The following is a 20,688-nucleotide window of genomic DNA, read 5'->3' on the forward strand; positions in this document are numbered from 1 at the left end:
AGTGCGCTACCAACTGAGCTATCGAGAACCCGTCTTATTACATATTTGGCGATAAATTCAATTTTCAACGTCAATATTATTCTAACCGACGTGCACTTATTTGCAGGTCTGATAACCCAATTCCTTATGGACTCATTGTTGTCATAGAAATCTCAAACAATGACGCAAAATATTGTCCATTACAACAATGTTAAACTAGGCCCATAAATGGGTTCGGATGTCAGACCTTCATATTATATGTATACGTCGATTCTAACACAAAATCGCTTTGAGACGACGAGTCATGAATAACTAATGAGAGTCATGCCTCCCTCCGATTAGCCACCATTTTCACATGCAATTTTCATGAGTTAGAGATTTACTTAACGCGTATAGTAGGTCTTGTGTAGATCACTCAATGTTTACATCAGTCAATTATTATTCTATGTCTTCAAATTCTATAAAGATTTTCTAGTCTAAGAGCTTTGCATTTGATAATAATATGCGTTTATTTGGGCAAACAGCTCTAAAATACATCTGTATGCTATTACAGTCGTTACCAACACACACACGAATTGTGACCTTATTGTTTTTAATCAGTCAGAGAAATTTTGTAAAGATCTCCAGCTCACGAGGTTTCGACTTTCCGCTAGATTAGGAGGAGGAGGAGGAGGAGGAGGAGGAGGAGGAGGAGGAGAAGGAGAAGGAGGAGAAGAGGAAGATGATGTTGATGATGATAATGATGATGATGATGATGATGATGATTCGCCTATGATTATAGATGTATGAAAACGACTCTTTAACAAGTGATTACAACTGAATCCTTCTATCATAAAAACAAGTCGTTTTTTTTTTACGGGTCGTTGTCGTTAATATCAAATTGATACCCCAAAGATAATTGTTAAAATAATTCGTCAGTCCATTAATTTTATTTATTTATTTTATTTTATGTTCTTTTTTTTTTTTATTTCTTTTTTTTTTTTTTTTTGGTTCTCTGATTCATCCGCATTCCATGCCACATAGTGACAATGGAAATTATCTAGCTGTACAAATTTTGACTCGTCGTTTGGGGTGTTTTCGAAATCCTTTTCATGAATCAAATTAGATAAACTGTTTTATTCTGCGTCTTTACCCAGAACTCTACGAGATTCCCCCCCCCCCCCTCCCCTCCCCTCCTTCCCAAATTTGAACGCTAAACAATAACAAAAAATCAATCAAAAGCCATGAGCACTTATATAAAGTACAATGGCCACTAAACGTGCTCAAAACGCTTTACAAGGGGTCCCTAGCCTACCGTTTAAGTTTAAGCCACTTAACATGTAGGACCAGACTGTCATATTGTGGGCTTATATATTATTAAATCAATGACAGAGTCAACAAACACGTCTTGTCTGCTTGAACATCTAAAATAATAACCGTTTATTATTTCCACTTTTTAATCCACCCAATGTACTCGATTACTATAATATGATAGTATAACCTAATTATGTGACATCTCCCCTTTTAAGTTAAAAATATAATATCTTGGTCTTGATCTTGTAATTTAATCCAAATGAATGCAGCCTACCTATCACACACATTCACATATTATTCCTAGTATATGATTATCATTGAATGCCAATTCAAAACAGTCCATTAAATGCCGAATGTTCGAATTTATGAAGATTGTTCAGTTTTCTTGAGTCCCTAAGTCTGCTAGTCAGACAACTTAATTAATTGCTAATCAGATCGGTTTGATAACCAAACCTACAGGCCATGTTTTATCTATTACAACATTAATATTAACACACATTTGCTGTTACTGTCGGTAACGAGCTGGTCTAATTATTCTTCTCCCACTTCGCGTGACGTATGGTTGGGATGAAGATTGTGTAATAGCATCATTGGCATTATTGCCAACGTCTGTTACAGGACAATTGGCTTCACGCTCTTCCTCATTTCTGGGGGAAGGGTCGAGGTTGGAATTATAGCTGTTGTCGTCCCACTCCATTGTGTTGCCAGACGTAGTAGCTAAGGGCCTATTGTGCCTTGTAGGCATCATGTGTCGACGATTTCTTCTTAAAACGGACGTGCCTGTGTCCACTGTGTACGATCTTGGTGTTGGTTGTACGTTTATTATACGACCTGGCGTTGTCCATCCTTTCCTGTCATACAGTTTGATTAAAACTCGATCCTGTGGTTGCAATGGTGGTAAGTCTCTAGCACCATGCCTTCGGTCGAACTGTGTCTTGTATGCGAATTTGCTGATTTCGTCATTTTGTTGGACAATGTTCGGTCTAATGTGTTGAGGTAGCAGGTTGTCTGGTAAAACTGGAATTGTTGTTCTCAATTCTCTTCCCATGCTAAGCATAGATGGAGTAAATTGCGTCGACGTGTGTTTTGAGTTTCTGTACGCAAGCAACGCAGTGAAAGGGTCTTTTTGACTTAATATTTTCTTTGCTATCTGTACAGCACGTTCTGCTTGTCCATTAGCTTGCGGGTAATGTGGCGAAGTAGTCTGATGCTTGAATCGCCATTCTCTCGAAAATTGCTTAAATTCTCTGCTGCTAAACTGCGGTCCATTGTCTGTGATCAGGATTTCAGGAATTCCGTGGCGTGCAAAGAAACTTTTTAGCTTCAGAATTGTGGTGACGGAACTCTGGTTTGGCAGGTATCCAATTTCAACGTAGCGTGAATAATAGTCGATTAAGACAATGAATGTTTTATTCTTGTGGTAGAATAAATCTGCAGCTGCTTTTTGCCACGCTCTCTCTGGTAGAGGTGTTGGCTTCAGTGTCTCCTTCCTGTTAGTCGGTCTTGCTTCTTCACATTGCTTCCAATTTTCGATCATGCTTAGTATTTCCTTGTTGATGTTGGGCCACCACACTGATTGTCTTGCTCGTTCACGGCATTTATTGAATCCTTGGTGCCCCTCGTGTATTTGTTTCAGAACATCCTTTCTCATGCTTTGCGGGATAACAATGCGCTTATCTTTAACTACGAGACCATGAAGTGTACTCATGCTGCCTCTCTCTTCGTAGTACTTCTTCAAGCTTACAGGTACATTATTTTTGTGTTTCGGCCAACCTTGTTCGATTAGTCCTTTCAGTTGGCTCATTTCACCTTCTTCTTCTGACTTCTTTCTTATGACATCCAAGTCTGCATTCCACAGGTGTGTTTCAATGCTATTTACATACGCATTAACATCCATTTCCAACGTTTTATCTTCAATCTGGAGTGGCTTTCTAGACAGAGTGTCTGCCAAATGTAAGTCTTTCCTGGTTTATAGATTGCAATAGGATTAAATCTCATAAGTCTCATCAGTAGCCGTTGACATCTCAGAGGTGTTCGGTCAAGGTCTTTTGTATTTATGAGTGGTACGATTGGTTTGTGATCCGTCTCAAGTGTGAACGACTTCAAGCCTATTAAAAATCTGGAAAACTTTTCACACGCCCATACAGAGACTAACGTTTCCTTCTCTATTTGCGCATATCCTCTTTCTGTAGGAGTAAGGGTTCGAGAGCAGTATGCGACTGGTCGTATTTCGTCTCCATGTTTTTGAAGTAGCGCTCCTCCCATTCCGTATGAGCTACTATCGGCTGTGACAATAGTTGGTTTTAGATGATCATAGAAAGCAAGCACTGGTGCATTCGTAATTATCGACTTGACTTTGTTAAGAGCCTCTACTTGTTGAGGTCCCCAGTACCATGTGGCAGTCTTCTTCAGCAAATCATATAAAGGTTTTAAGGTTGTCGATAAGTTCGGTAAGTGCCTTCCTAGGAAATTGATGATTCCCAGGATACTTTTAAGTTCCGATACATTCTTTGGATCACTTAATTCTTGTACTGCCCTGATTTTCTCATCATCAGGTGTCATGCCGTCTTTGTTTATTTTAAATCCTAAAATTTTTATTTCTGTCCTCTTAAATTCGCATTTTTCTTTATTTAGTTTCAGCCCTGACTTTTCAATTTCTTTAAGAACTTCATGCAATCTTTTGTCATGTTCCTCTTCTGTGCGTCCAAAAATAATGACGTCATCAATAAAACAATCTGAGCCTTCACAGTCTTTTATAAGCTCTTTCATTTTTCTCTGAAAAATCTCACTTGCGCTGGTGATACCAAATGGTAAGACTTTGAAGTAATATCTGCCATAAGGTGTAATAAAAGTTGTTAGTTTTGCGCTCGTTTCCTCTAAGGGTATTTGCCAGAATCCGGAGGCGCAATCAATTCGGCTAAAATACTTTGCTCCTGATAATTTGTGAGCAATGTCATCTACAGTAGGTAGTGTAAATCTTTCTCTTTTGACTGCTTTATTTAACTTAGTCAAATCGACGCAAAGTCGAATTTGGTCACTTCCAGGTTTTGGAACAACAACAATGGGTGCACACCATTCCGTTGGTTCTGTAATTTCTTCAATTTTCCCCATGCTACTCATTCTTTCTAATTCCTTTTTCACCTTTTCCAATAATGGGATTGGTATACGCCTTGGTACAGTTGTTACATACGGCACTGCATTTTCATTTAGCTCAATTTTTACGGGTTGTGTTTTCATTATCCCTGTGGCGGCGAAGACAGTTCTAGGAATTTGGATTGCGTTTATTCGGGTTACCAACTTAAGTCTTTCTGAATCCTCGCGGCTCAAGAGCAATGCTATCTATACACATGCCGACTCGTCGGGAATCTGGCGTGAAAACTAGAAGGCCCACGAGTCCCGCTGATAGCACGTAACTCTCTCTCTCTCTCTCTCTCTCTCTCTCTCTCTCTCTCTCTCTCTCTCTCTCTCTCTCTCTCTCCTCTCTCTCTCTCTCTCTCTCTCAAACTTCTACATTTAATGAAAATCAAACGTTGAACACATAAAATAAGATTTGCAAGCAAAAAGTGCAATTAAAGTTTATTTTATAAAAATATACATGATAATAATTTTTGAATGGAAGTGATAGTACGAGCGAAGATGATGATGATGATGATGATGATGATGATAATAATAATAATAATAATAATAGTTTTTTTACAGAGTGGGAGGAGTGGGAGAGAGAGAGAGGAGAGAGAGAGAGAGAGAGAGAGAGAGAGAGAGAGAGAGAGAGAGAGAGAGAGAGAGAGAGAGGGATCAAAATAAATGATGGTATCAGCGACGAATATGATGATGATAATAATACTAGTTTGTTTGTTTTTTACAATGTTTCAAATTAGTTAATACGTAGGCAACGGCAGGCCAATAATTGGTTCAGTTTCATGCAGAGAATATTAATAATAGATGTACAATAATTTATTGAATTAGTATATAATTACTTGATATCAAGATGGCGATGATGACGATGATAATGAGAATGATGAATTTAACTTCTTTCAAATAAAAGTCATACAATAATTATACACACACACACACACACACACACACACACACACACACTATATTTATATACAAATACTATAAATACATCAAATAAGACTAACTACACAAATATATTTTAATAAGAAAGGGGTGTATAAGGATGATCATGATGATGATGATGATGATGATGATAATGACGATGATGATGATGATGATGATGATGATGATGATGATGAGGATGATATAGAGGAGGATGAGATTGATGATGATAATATTCAAAATAGACACACACACACAAACACTCACACAAAAACACTCACACACGCACATACACACACACACACACACACACATTATATTTATATACAAATATTATAAATACAATAAATAAGACTAACTACAGAAATATATTTTAATACTCAAGATAGGGGTGTATAAGGATGATGATGATGATGATGATGATGATGATGATGATGATGATGATGATGATGATGATGATGATGATGATGATGATGATGATGATGAAAATTAGGAAGAGGAGGATGGCATTGATGATGATAATATTCAAAATAGATTTTGTATAATGACCAAGCTCATTTCTTTATAAAACTCATTTAAAGTGACAATATTAACACATTGCTTTAGATAAGATTGCATAAATTTGAAGAACAATTCTCATTTATGCCCCCTACAGATGACACAGCAGAAATATGAGAATATGATTGACACAAAAAGCTGCTTCAATAGCAATATGAATAAAAAAGATAGTGGTGGTGACGATGTTGAAGACAATTGATAATATACGTTGGTGAGGTTGATGGTTGTGGTAGTGAAGATAATGGTGCTGGTGATGAAACTGGTGTAACGATGATGGTGATAGATAATGACGATTATGATGAAGGTGAAGTTGGTGATGACATTGATGGTGGTGTCGACAATAAAGCTGGGGTTGGTAGATAATGGAGATATGATGAAGATGAAGATGATATTAGTGGTGATGGCAATAAAGACGATGCTGATAGATAATGACAATAATGATGAAGGTGAAAATAATGGTGATATTTATGGTTGTGATGACAATAATGATGACACTGATATATAGTGACATAGACTACGAATGAAGATGATGATAATGATAATAATGATGCTAATAATTTAAATAGGATGGTGGTGGTAGTGGTGGTGAATAAAGATGGATATGATGATGATCGGAAAGACGATTATGCTGGTAGTGATGGAAAATGATGATGATGATGATGATGATGATGATGATGATGATGATGATGATGATGATGATGATGATGATGATGAAGAAGAAGGTGAAGATGATGATGATGATATTGATGGTGGTGAGGGCAATAAAGATGATACTGATATATTAATGACAATGATGAAGAAAGTGAAGGTGATTGCGGTGATTGCTGATGCTAATATATATTGACAATAATGATTCTGATAGATAATGACAAAGATGATGATAATGAGAATGATGATGATGGTGGTGGTGATGGGGGAGGTAGTGGTGGTGAATGAAGATGAATATAATGATGGTTGCAAAGACGGTGATGTTGGTAGTGGTGGGACTGATGATGATGATGATGATGATGATGACGATGATGATGATGATGATGATGATGATAATGAGGATGATAAATTGATATCCACAAAGAAATAGAGCTGATATAACAATTACTGTGACCTCAGTTTGTTCATCTTCCTTTATCCGACTGCTTCTTCGAATTGAAAATTGAAAATCTCTTCATAAATATATTGGACAGGCATAGAATAGCCTTTACAGGAACACACACATCGATTGCAAATGTCTCTGCAAAATTGCCAAGAATTACGGCTAATCTTGCCCTCCATATTTTTGATTTATTGTTAACAAAGAAACAATATGAAAGGAGTGAAAATTCTAAAAACAACTCGCACGGTGAAGATAAACCATCCCTGTCCCTAGAATTAAAATACTCTGTTAAATAAGAGTTTGGCACAACACACGCTCTGCTTCGTAGTTCCTGCTGTTGGAAAAATTTAGAATAGATGGTGAAATCTGCTACATTTTTGGTTTGTCGTGTAATTTTTCCTAGGGTGGACTTAGAAGGGAGATAAAGGTGACCACGTAAAGAAGAATATAGCACTCTTGACCTCGTGCACCACGAAAAAGCAAGAATTAAATCATCTGGACAGTAAATCCGTTGATTTTTCTGAGAATTCAGGAGCTGAATCTGGCGTTCTATAAATTTCTGGATAGCCTTAGACTTCTCTATTGAGGATTCATTTTCTTCATCTGCAATGAAAAAAAAGTAGAAGATAATGAAATAGACGATACATGATTGGAAACAATGAATTTTATTTTTAAAATGCATTTCAAAATTTTGATTTCATGAATCTATAACGAATCAAAAACAACAGCAACACAACAAGGGTAATAGTTCTTATCATCATCATCATCATCATCATCATCATCATCATCATCATCATCATCATCATCATCATCATCAACATCATTATTATCATTATCATTATTGTTATTATTATTATTATTATTATATTATTATATTATTATTATTATTATTATTATTATTATTATTGATACTATTATTATCATCATCGTCCTCGTCGTCGTCATTATTATTATTATATTATTATTATTATATTATTATTATTATTATTATTATTATAAATTATTATTATTATTATTATTATTATTATTATTATTATTATTATTATTATTATTATTATTATTATTATTATTATGTTCACGTTGATAATAAAACTGACGCTAACGCATTTAAAAATTAAAATAGTAGGTTAACTCACCTTCTAGTTGGGAGTCCAGTGTGTAGAATCGAAGTATTTCTGTAAGTTCACTCCAACGCTTTAAGGTTCCATCTGAGAAAGTCTGGTGTTGGCTTTGTTTAATTCCAAAGAAACCCTCATATTGAATTGACCTGATGCTGTGATCATCGTTCACCTCTTTAACTGTAAAGTAGATACTAAATGAGTGGACCATACCGATCCTAGCACGACTATGAAGACTAAACTCAGAATCTGAAGAAGTCCAACAACACCATGAGAGGAAATCTCTTGAACAAAACAATCTTTAAAGGTCTTTCCCAACTCATTTTCTGTATTTTCAAATAAATCTTTCTTTAAAAAAAAAATTGATAACTCATCAATATCCTGACGTTAGTCTCTAAATTCACTTGTCGAATTTAATGTCTGACGAGATGGTGCTGTTTTTCGCAAACAAGAAGGGGGTATTGTATTTGGCCGTTTATTTGGAGGAATAGCAGGTGAAGGATACTTTGATTTCCGTCTCATAGGAGCATCATGATGCCAATGGTTGGCACAGATACCCATATAGTCTGTAACATCACTCGAATCGATTTTATTTGGCAGTGCATTAATCCATATTTGTCTCTCAATTGGATCCGAAGGAAATTTATATACAGTTGTCTTTTCGCGCCATGTCTATAATTTGAAGTGCAAACAAAAACAGAACATTTTCGAGGCATTTTCGGTTATTATTGATAAAAAAATATGATAAAATGTTTATTATTTGCTTAAAATTCATTGCCGAATCCATTGTACAGGGAAAATGAGCAATAAACAACGGTAATTCACAACTACAACAAAACTTAATGGTCACTCCATGAAAATGAACAACAGAATAAGGGCGATCCACAACTACAAGTGGTCAATATGTACAAACAAGACTGAATTCTTAAAAGTGTGACATATGGCACTACTTGACCTAGGTGATGCTAAGTGTGTGTATGTGTGCGTGTGTGTGTGTGTGTGTGTGTGTGTGTGTGTGCGCGCGCGTTTTAGTCTTAAAACTCTAGATTGCTTTGGTATGCGTGCGAGCGTGTTTGAGTAATGTAATTAATGCCATATCATGCAGCTAACCGAGGTAACTCAACTCTCGCCCCTTCCCCCAGTTCAAAAAAACCATGGGCCTTCCAGATTTTTTTTGGCCACGGTCGCTCGAACTGCACGTCTCTAGAGTGATATGCTCAAGAGGCAATGTGGACTTTCCGTGTAAACAACAACAATTCTGAGATTATAATGGTTGGTCTTGTACGTGACAGGCTGCACAAAGAATCCGATTGTATTTAATCTACCTGCGGGACTTTGCAATATATTATCAGTCTCGTGAAGTTTCTTTTCCAAGTTTAAGGTCTTGAAAATGTGTTTCGGCATAATTGATACGTCTGCCCCCGTGTCAATTTTGAAGTTGACAAGCTTGCCGTTGATTGATAATTTCACACTCCACGCAAGTTCACCTCTCTCCTTGTCTCGAACTGACCCTAAGAAGTTGTCCCTATGTATTTCGGTATCGATACATGTCGCTCCGATAGAGCAGTAAAGTTAGGTGCCCCAAACGTAAACAAAGGTCGAGAAGCACGTGGCAAACCACATGTTCCTGTCTTGACAGCTCACGTTCCAATGTAAATAATAGAAAAAAATAACCTTTAAAATTTGGCTGTTAGGTGGCAAAAGAAAACACATATTCATAAATACTCGATCATGCAATCAAATAATGTCTAGATATGGATATTTTATGAACAAAAGGTAAAATTTTCTAAAATTTATCAAAAGTTACAGTCTATCTATTTTTAGACCAGAGCAAATTATTGCGCTGGTGTGAACAAAACGAGAATTATTCGGAGCCTGATTTTCATAATAATTTAGCCTGCAACTGTTAGATTTTATGTAAACATATTTTCAATACTGAAAGTGTATTGCCTACAACTAAAACCCTAAAAAATTGGGGGAAAAACCTATATTGTGCGAAAAATTATTCCGGCCCCCAAAAGGGAAAAAATACCAGAAATTGTTATTGTTTACTTTCCTGGGGAAACCTAATTTTTATGTTTCTATATCCTTTGAAATTTTTACATCTTCGTGCAAAAATGATTTTTCTTTTTACATTCAAAAAAATTTTTCCCCAAAACCCGGAAACAAGCTCCCCCTGTTGAACTTTTCCCCGCATCGTCCGAATAACTTGGTTTCCCCCCTATCTTTGTGGCGGGAAATTGTTTTTTTTTGTTTCCCCTGAGTTTTTTGATTTCTGGTTACCCCCTTGTTCCTGCAATCTATTTGCACGTTCATTGGGGGTTTGTTTCCCCGGTGTTTTTTCCGAAAAGGCTCTTTGCCTCAACTTTTTGGGTTTAAAACATTTGAGTTTTGTTTTTTTAAATTAATTGTGGTTTCTGGGAAATTTAAAAGGCCTTTTCAAGGGTTAAGTCTTTTTAAAAATTGAAGTTTTTTCAATAGATGTTTATTTTGGGAATTTCCTAGGGAAAATCGGGTCTCTTTTTTGCGTGTTTTTTTCCCCATTGAAGTTACAGGGGTTGATAATTATACGGGCCAAAAAAATTTCCCTTCAATGGATTTGTTGCCCTGTTGATTTTCTTGGGGAAATTTAGTTTTCAAAAAAAAAAATTTTATTTGGGATGAAATTTTCCCTCAAATTTGGGAAAGAACGACTTTGTAGTCCCCTTTCCCCTTCTTTTTAAAAGGGTAAAAGACTTAAAAATTTTTTCTGCTTTGCCCCATTGGTAGATCAAGGTAGAGACTTGTTACTATCCCCTCTCTTTATTTAATTTGTTGCTAGTCAAAAATCTAAAAAAACGTTTTTTCCCAACCCTCCCCATGAGGTTTTGAAAATTAAGTTATTTGGGGGTTAAAACTTAGGCACCCTTTAAATGTTGAGTGACTATTTAATTTTTATGAAGGGGGGAGGGTTTAGGGAAAGTATTGAATTAAAAAATATAATATTTATCTAAAAAAAAATTATAACTGTTAAATATTTTTTAAATGAAGGGTTTAATTCTTTGGGGAAAATTTTCATTTTGACCATTTGGGTCATTTTGGGGGTTAAAATTATTAAATAAATGACAAAATCAACAAAGTTTGTCTGTTGAACATCTAAAATTGCCAAGAATTACGGCTAATCTTGCCCTCCATATTTTTGATTTATTGTTAACAAAGAAACAATATGAAAGGAGTGAAAATTCTAAAAACAACTCGCACGGTGAAGATAAACCATCCCTGTCCCTAGAATTAAAATACTCTGTTAAATAAGAGTTTGGCACAACACACGCTCTGCTTCGTAGTTCCTGCTGTTGGAAAAATTTAGAATAGATGGTGAAATCTGCTACATTTTTGGTTTGTCGTGTAATTTTTCCTAGGGTGGACTTAGAAGGGAGATAAAGGTGACCACGTAAAGAAGAATATAGCACTCTTGACCTCGTGCACCACGAAAAAGCAAGAATTAAATCATCTGGACAGTAAATCCGTTGATTTTTCTGAGAATTCAGGAGCTGAATCTGGCGTTCTATAAATTTCTGGATAGCCTTAGACTTCTCTATTGAGGATTCATTTTCTTCATCTGCAATGAAAAAAAAGTAGAAGATAATGAAATAGACGATACATGATTGGAAACAATGAATTTTATTTTTAAAATGCATTTCAAAATTTTGATTTCATGAATCTATAACGAATCAAAAACAACAGCAACACAACAAGGGTAATAGTTCTTATCATCATCATCATCATCATCATCATCATCATCATCATCATCATCATCATCATCATCATCATCAACATCATTATTATCATTATCATTATTGTTATTATTATTATTATTATTATTATTATTATTATTATTATTATTATTATTATTATTATTATTGATACTATTATTATCATCATCGTCCTCGTCGTCGTCATTATTATTATTATTATTATTATTATTATTATTATTATTATTATTATTATTATTATAATTATTATTATTATTATTATTATTATTATTATTATTATTATTATTATTATTATTATATATTATTATTATTATTATTATGTTCACGTTGATAATAAAACTGACGCTAACGCATTTAAAAATTAAAATAGTAGGTTAACTCACCTTCTAGTTGGGAGTCCAGTGTGTAGAATCGAAGTATTTCTGTAAGTTCACTCCAACGCTTTAAGGTTCCATCTGAGAAAGTCTGGTGTTGGCTTTGTTTAATTCCAAAGAAACCCTCATATTGAATTGACCTGATGCTGTGATCATCGTTCACCTCTTTAACTGTAAAGTAGATACTAAATGAGTGGACCATACCGATCCTAGCACGACTATGAAGACTAAACTCAGAATCTGAAGAAGTCCAACAACACCATGAGAGGAAATCTCTTGAACAAAACAATCTTTAAAGGTCTTTCCCAACTCATTTTCTGTATTTTCAAATAAATCTTTCTTTAAAAAAAAATTGATAACTCATCAATATCCTGACGTTAGTCTCTAAATTCACTTGTCGAATTTAATGTCTGACGAGATGGTGCTGTTTTTCGCAAACAAGAAGGGGGTATTGTATTTGGCCGTTTATTTGGAGGAATAGCAGGTGAAGGATACTTTGATTTCCGTCTCATAGGAGCATCATGATGCCAATGGTTGGCACAGATACCCATATAGTCTGTAACATCACTCGAATCGATTTTATTTGGCAGTGCATTAATCCATATTTGTCTCTCAATTGGATCCGAAGGAAATTTATATACAGTTGTCTTTTCGCCATGTCTATAATTTGAAGTGCAAACAAAAACAGAACATTTTCGAGGCATTTTCGGTTATTATTGATAAAAAAATATGATAAAATGTTTATTATTTGCTTAAAATTCATTGCCGAATCCATTGTACAGGGAAAATGAGCAATAAACAACGGTAATTCACAACTACAACAAAACTTAATGGTCACTCCATGAAAATGAACAACAGAATAAGGGCGATCCACAACTACAAGTGGTCAATATGTACAAACAAGACTGAATTCTTAAAAGTGTGACATATGGCACTACTTGACCTAGGTGATGCTAAGTGTGTGTATGTGTGCGTGTGTGTGTGTGTGTGTGTGTGTGTGTGTGTGCGCGCGCGTTTTAGTCTTAAAACTCTAGATTGCTTTGGTATGCGTGCGAGCGTGTTTGAGTAATGTAATTAATGCCATATCATGCAGCTAACCGAGGTAACTCAACTCTCGCCCCTTCCCCCAGTTCAAAAAAACCATGGGCCTTCCAGATTTTTTTGGCCACGGTCGCTCGAACTGCACGTCTCTAGAGTGATATGCTCAAGAGGCAATGTGGACTTTCCGTGTCAACAACAACAATTCTGAGATTATAATGGTTGGTCTTGTACGTGACAGGCTGCACAAAGAATCCGATTGTATTTAATCTACCTGCGGGACTTTGCAATATATTATCAGTCTCGTGAAGTTTCTTTTCCAAGTTTAAGGTCTTGAAAATGTGTTTCGGCATAATTGATACGTCTGCCCCCGTGTCAATTTTGAAGTTGACAAGCTTGCCGTTGATTGATAATTTCACACTCCACGCAAGTTCACCTCTCTCCTTGTCTCGAACTGACCCTAAGAAGTTGTCCTCTTGTATTTCGGTATCGATACATGTCGCTCCGATAGAGCAGTAAAGTTAGGTGCCCCAAACGTAAACAAAGGTCGAGAAGCACGTGGCAAACCACATGTTCCTGTCTTGACAGCTCACGTTCCAATGTAAATAATAGAAAAAAATAACCTTTAAAATTTGGCTGTTAGGTGGCAAAAGAAACACATATTCATAAATACTCGATCATGCATCAAATAATGTCTAGATATGGATATTTTATGGAACAAAAGGTAAAATTTTCTAAAATTTATCAAAAGTTACAGTCTATCTATTTTTAGACCAGAGCAAATTATTGCGCTGGTGTGAACAAAACGAGAATTATTCGGAGCCTGATTTTCATAATAATTTAGCCTGCAACTGTTAGATTTTATGTAAACATGTTTTCAATACTGAAAGTGTATTGCCTACAACTCAAACTACAAAATTGGGAGACCTATATTGTGCGTAAATTATTCCGGTCCCTAACGGAAATCACAAGCAACTTGTTATTGTTTACGTTTGGGGCACCTAACTTTACTGCTCTATTTTTACATCTTCGTGCGAAATGATTTTTCTTTTTACACTTCAAACAAATTTTTCCATAAGCCGGACAAGCTCTCGCCTGATGAACTGTTCCGCATCGTCCGCATAACATTGGCTCTCCCCTATCTCTTGTGGACGGGAAATTGTTTTTATTGTTTCTCTGAGTATTTTGATTTCTGGATACTCCTTGTCTCCTGCAATCTATTTGCACGTTCATTGGCGGTGCTTCCCGGTGCTTTTTCCGTAGGCTCATAGCCTCAACTTCTCTGGTTAAACATTCTGAGTTTTGTTGTTTAATTAATTCGTGGTTTCTCGAAATTTCAATGGCCTTTTCAAGGGTTAAGTCTTCTTTCAATTGAAGCTTTTCACATAGATGTTTATCTTGAATTCCTATGACTAATCTGTCTCTTATTTGCGTGTTTCTGTCATTGAAGTTACAGTGATCTGATAATTCATACAGCGACCAAACAAATTCTTTAATGGATTCGTTGTCCTGTTGATTTCTCTTGTGGAATTTAGCTCTTTCAAAAATAACATTTATCTTTGGGATGAAATATTCCTCAAATTTAGCAAGAACGACATCGTAGTCATCCTTCTCCTCTTCGTTTTCAAATGTAAAAGACTTGAAAATCTTTTCTGCCTCTTGTCCCATTGCGTAGATCAAGGTAGAGACTTGTACTATCCCCTCATCTTTATTTAATTTCGTTGCTAGTCGAAATCTAGAAAAACGCTCTTTCCAATCCTGCCATGCAGGCTTTTGAAAATTAAGTTCATTTGGCGGGTTAAACTTAGGCATCCTTTAAATAGTTGAGTGACCTATTTAACCTCGTATGAAGCTGGGACGGGTATGACAAGTATTGAATTAAAAAATATATATTTATCTAATACAAATTACTTAACTGTATAAATATTCCTCTAATGAATGGTAATTCATTGGGAATAACGTTCACTTCTGACACCATGTCATATTGTGGGCTTATATATTATTAAATCAATGACAGAGTCAACAAACACGTCTTGTCTGCTTGAACATCTAAAATAATAACCGTTTATTATTTCCACTTTTTAATCCACCCAATGTACTCGATTACTATAATATGATAGTATAACCTAATTATGTGACACAGACATGACGCCTGTAAGCGATATTACAATCTTTCCTACAGAGACAACGCTGCCAACGACCAGATACTCATTTTACACCTGAGGACGGAAAGAGAATGCGAGTAAAGAGCCTTTTCTAAGGACTCAACTATGCGCCGCTCAGATCCGCAGGAGAGTGTCAAACCACGAGACCAAATAGCCGCGCATATTATATTCATATACTTGCTTTTTGTTTTTTTTTTTTCTACTCCAGGACTGCAACCAACCAACCAGTGACAACACAACTATCTATGGTTTCTCGGCTAAGGATATCCATAAAACAAAAACTATCAGTCTGAATGACTACAAGGGCAAGGTAAACCTTAATTACCACATTATGCTTATACTACACGAATTCCTACATACATACATACACATACACACACACACACATACACACATACATACATATATACATACATACATACATACATACATACATACATACATACATACATACATACATACACACACATACATACATATATACATATATACATACATACATACATACATACATACATACATACATACATACATACATACATACATACATACATACATACATACATACATACATACATACATACATACATACACACATACATACATACATCCAAGGGCATTTATTTCCACGCATAAAGGAAAGTATTTTTCAAATTTGGTTTGGAATGACTTAGATATGGGCATCAAATGGGACAGAGATTTCTACAATTTGAGCTCTTTTCATTTCTTTGTTAATTTTTAAAATGTCCGGTCGATTACTGTTACTATTGAATGAGGATTTGTCACTGTCGAAATCTGATGAAACCATACATACATACATAATGACATATATTCATACATAAAATTAATGTCACTATCACCATCTCTCTCTCTCTCTCTCTCTCTCTCTCTCTCTCTCTCTCTATATATATATATATATATATATATATATATATATATATATATATATATATATATTTATATATATAACAATAAATCTTGGCTTGTAAGCTTCAATTCATTAGACGAAGACAGACATTGTGGACGTTTCGGGTTTCCCCTTTATCATTCAATATGTATCGTTTTTTCCTTCGAGCTTCAAGCAGCAACTTTTTCTTTTTTTTTTGGTTGATAAAGGGGAAACCCGAAACGTCCACAGTATCCGTCTTCGTCTAATAAATTGAAGCTTACAATTCATTATTTAATTTATCGTTATTATTTCCTTCGAGCTTCAAGCAGTAACATTTTTATTAGTCTGAAATAAGAAGAGAGAAATTGGTGAATGGATTATCTCCCTTAAAGTGTTCAAAATATGGCACGTATATATATATATATATATATATATTATATATATATATATATATATTATATATATATATATATATATATATATATATATATGATTATATATATATATGATATATAATATATATATATATATATATATATATATATATATATATATATATATATATATATATATATATATATATATATATATATATATATATATATATATATATATATATATATATATATATCATACACATGGAGCCTTGGCTCGTGGTAAAGGTTTCCTCATGAACCGCCTCCTGTTTTTTTAAGTCCTCATATTTATAACCATCCTCCTCATCATCATCATTATGAACAACATCATCAAAATTATAATTCACGATTATAATTGCCATTTCCTATATTATTCTCAATGCAGGTAGTCCTCATTGTCAATGTGGCGACATACTGAGGTTTAACCCCCCATTACTTAGGAATGAATGCACTCAATTCCAAGTATGGGACCAATGGGGATTTCGTCGTACTGGGATTCCCTTGTAATATATTCAAATTGGTTAGTTCTCCATTACCATCATGAATTCTAACATCATCACCATCATCATCATTATCGTTATATCTACAACCACAACTGTAATCGATTACGTGAATTAGTAGGTAAATTGGCATAATCCAACAACTCAGTCTACAGCAAAATAATCAGCGTTCTCGTTACAATGTCAATGTAATTTGAATCAACAATCCGAGGTATGTCTTTTTTTGTTTTGTTGCTTTTTTTTCTGTCCAGACGAACATTACCATTTTGGAAATACATAGACTGATTCCAGCACTGACAAATCCGGTAGAGGTTCGCAATTAAATTATACAGAATCGCTTAACTATGGCTATATAAACATTTATAAAAGATACAGGAATATGGACCCAACTCTCCGTATTGGACGTATATTATGACTGCGAATGACAACGGAGACCATATTTCTTAAGAAACTGGAAGAGCTGCCTCGCCACTGCTACCTTAGGCTTCTATCGATGTTTTCAAATTAATTGTTGACTTTGATATTGATCTACTACATTGATTCCATTGCCATGTTTCTAAAATGCACACAATATGACTTAAAAGTGTCGCAGAAGTCTTATATCGCTATGTGACCGATGAAGCCACATTTTTTCCGTATTTCTCTACTTCTAAGCGGACAGTAACAATTACTTGCTACCAATACATTGGACAATGGTCTATCAAAGAGTGCTTTTAACCATTGCTGTCAGAAAGAAAGAAAAAACAACAAAAACAAAAAAAAAAAAACCCAACAAAAAACATTTTAAAAAACAACAATAAAAAAAAAAAAAATTAAATGCAAATTCGTACTAGGTCTTCTCTACCAAGACACTTGGAACAAAAATGGCCAAAATATGTCAAAAACACCAATGCTGGTTTAACACACAGCTTTTTAGGAGATATCAAAATTTGACTTTACTATGCAATAAATACTGCCTGATATAAAGGATTAATCACTCTCTTTGTCACGAAATTGAATCGTTAATCCACGATACAATCAGACACTTTGCCAATAATTGGGAGTTAACGGCTTCGTGTGAGAGAGAGAGAGAGAGAGAGAGAGAGAGAGAGAGAGAGAGAGAGAGAGAGAGGGAGGGAGGGAGGGAGAGAGAGAGAGAGGGAGAGAGAGAGAGAGAGAGAGAGAGAGAGAGAGAGAGAGAGAGAGAGAGAGAGAGTTACTTTCCAATATAACGTAGTATGTTTGTATGTTTTTGATACGTCTGATTGAGTACCTTATTTAACACATCGATTAAGGTCAACATTGTCTATTGTCATAAATGGAAATATAATTAATATTTTCATTTTAAAAATTGTGTTCCCAGCAAGAGCCTGGAGGCAGTGCAACAGAGATTCTGAACGGAGTCAAGTATGTTCGTCCAGGCAACAACTTCGTACCAAACTTCCAAATGTTTGAGAAGATCGAAGTCAATGGGGCGAAGGAACACCCACTCTACACTTATTTGAAGGTAACTATATCAAAACAATAACTTCTACTAACACGACCGTGGTAAAGGTACATCCAATGCTTCTACTACTACTATTACCACCACCACCATTATATTATGAATCAACTGAAGGTATCATTAGACTATTTCTGATAAAGTGGACTTTAGATTCAACTTAATCCTTTTTCAATAAAATATGAACTATCAAAACAAAAGCTCCAATTTCGTCACAAAGGCTGTCTAACCTTGTATTAAACTTGGATATGGCATGATTCTAGCGTTCGGGTTCATTCCCTCCTAACATGCTATATCCTAGATCTATGATACTAATTTCAACAAATGTTCTTTCACAACTTTTTAATTTACGTAATTTAAATCAACAAATTTGCTGGATTTTTCTATCCAGATGAACATTGTCATTTGGAAGTCTACATACACTGACTCCAGTCCGACAATTCGGTAAATATTCACAACACGCTACAGTATAGCGCTGTTGATTCACAAAGGAATGCATTATTGACAGAATACTCTTTAAGCTTGTGTTTAAAAAAAAATATCATTCACAGAAATACTGCCCACCTACGACCACAACCTTCATCTCATCAATACTATTTTATTCACCAATCAAATCATCCGATGTGAAATGGAATTGGGAGACCTTCTTGATTGGCAAGGATGGGAAAGTAAAGAAGAGGGCACCACCCGAGGTTGATCCATATTCCCTGTCAACGGACATAGAAGCTGCCATGGCTGAAGGGCAGGATATAATCACTGGTTAGATCTCAAAGATCTCCATTCCTAACTCATATACGTAAACTTGTCATTTTTATGTTTTACCTCCATTAAATGACCAAAATATTTTTTTCCAGCCGTATTTTGTAATCCGTTGTAAACATCCTCACAAAGATGAATGAACTATTTAAAATCATTAGTTTTGTTATCAAAATATGTGATGGCTCCTGAATGAGCTACATCATGGTGACTACACTTTGATTTAACTAGTAACGTGGCCTGATTTATTATAATTATTAATATTATTATTTATATATGAATCTGTTCCATAACAATGTTTTGAAACTCTAAATAGGGTTGTTGAGTATTTATAAATCTTAGGTCTCCAGAGCATTCACGATCATCTCAGAAAACGAAAATTGAATGAAGCACCTCCTAAAAACAGCGACTGTCTGCCAGGGGGTGCTGATAGCTTGCATACGACACAAAGACTTGTGCATTCCCTCTGTATCAAATGCGAGTATTTTTCTATGTCTGGAGTGATTGTTTTTGTAACTAGACCTACAACAATACTAATTGCACCTTGTATCAGCCGTGATATTTATAGCTGACATTAATAAATTTCAAGCCTGTCCTACATTCGAATAAAATATTTTGATTAGATTTATAACATTGATATGGAATTGAATGATTTATCTTATCGAGCAATAATAAATTATGTGTTTGGAGGTGTTTAATATTGTGTTGTTTTTTTTTTCTCTTTGATAACTATTACTGTTATTTATGATCATGATTGATATTTCCTGCCAGATAAGTGGGACAAAATCGTGTAGATAAAAAGCAGAAAGTCTTGTTTAATGATGTTATGGGTTTTGCGGCGCTTGCAACATATGTCGGTCATTTCATCAGCGACAGTAAAACGGAAGGAATGGAATAGTCAAATTATTCTAGATTTACAATTGAGAGCAGATGAGAAAAAGGCAGACAGGGGAATGGTTCATATAGGAAGGAAATGTATATTTCAAGAGCATGTTATCACTTAGTTCAAGATCACCTAAATGTCTCATCCAGACATAAGCACAGGATCTCAATAAGGAATACACTCAAATGTTTACAAGCCATTATTACAGTACATAAAGGAGGGAAAAACATATCATCCCCCAAAAACTATACCTATACATCTGCCTGTTTCCTTCCCAGTCAAGGACTCCTGCCAGGGTCAGGACAAATCTAGTCTTATTCCAAGACAAAGACAGAAAGCAA

The 20,688-nt window shown here is 35.1% G+C and overlaps 3 protein-coding genes across 4 annotated transcripts in view; 1 reads left to right on the forward strand and 2 right to left on the reverse strand.

Moving 5' to 3' along the window:
• Positions 1 to 20,162, forward strand: part of LOC144973277 (glutathione peroxidase-like) — a 37,051-nt gene extending 16,889 nt beyond the window's left edge. For both annotated transcript variants that reach the window (XM_078915529.1, XM_078915528.1), the window contains exons 3-6: positions 15,632 to 15,733; positions 17,114 to 17,248; positions 18,571 to 18,714; positions 19,260 to 20,162. In XM_078915529.1, coding sequence (XP_078771655.1) covers positions 15,632 to 15,733; positions 17,114 to 17,248; positions 18,571 to 18,714; positions 19,260 to 19,472 — 594 coding nt within the window. In that variant the 3' untranslated portion in view covers positions 19,473 to 20,162. The remainder of the gene's footprint in view (positions 1 to 15,631; positions 15,734 to 17,113; positions 17,249 to 18,570; positions 18,715 to 19,259) is intronic.
• LOC144974171 (uncharacterized) lies at positions 6,531 to 8,352 on the reverse strand. Its single transcript, XM_078917088.1, has 2 exons — positions 8,113 to 8,352; positions 6,531 to 7,579 (listed from the first exon to the last, which is right to left on the reverse strand). The coding sequence occupies exons 1-2, from the start codon at positions 8,303 to 8,305 to the stop codon at positions 6,999 to 7,001; spliced, it is 774 nt and encodes a 257-aa protein (XP_078773214.1). The 5' UTR covers positions 8,306 to 8,352; the 3' UTR covers positions 6,531 to 6,998.
• LOC144973807 (uncharacterized) lies at positions 8,482 to 12,469 on the reverse strand. Its single transcript, XM_078916700.1, has 3 exons — positions 12,230 to 12,469; positions 11,250 to 11,692; positions 8,482 to 8,766 (listed from the first exon to the last, which is right to left on the reverse strand). The coding sequence occupies exons 1-3, from the start codon at positions 12,420 to 12,422 to the stop codon at positions 8,482 to 8,484; spliced, it is 921 nt and encodes a 306-aa protein (XP_078772826.1). The 5' UTR covers positions 12,423 to 12,469.
• Positions 20,163 to 20,688: the final 526 nt, after the last annotated feature.

The sequence above is a fragment of the Berghia stephanieae genome, chromosome 5 (assembly GCF_034508935.2).
Source record: "Berghia stephanieae isolate SIO BIC M18660-M18661 chromosome 5, UCSD_Bste_1.3, whole genome shotgun sequence".
Classification (NCBI taxonomy): Eukaryota; Metazoa; Mollusca; class Gastropoda; order Nudibranchia; family Aeolidiidae; genus Berghia; species Berghia stephanieae.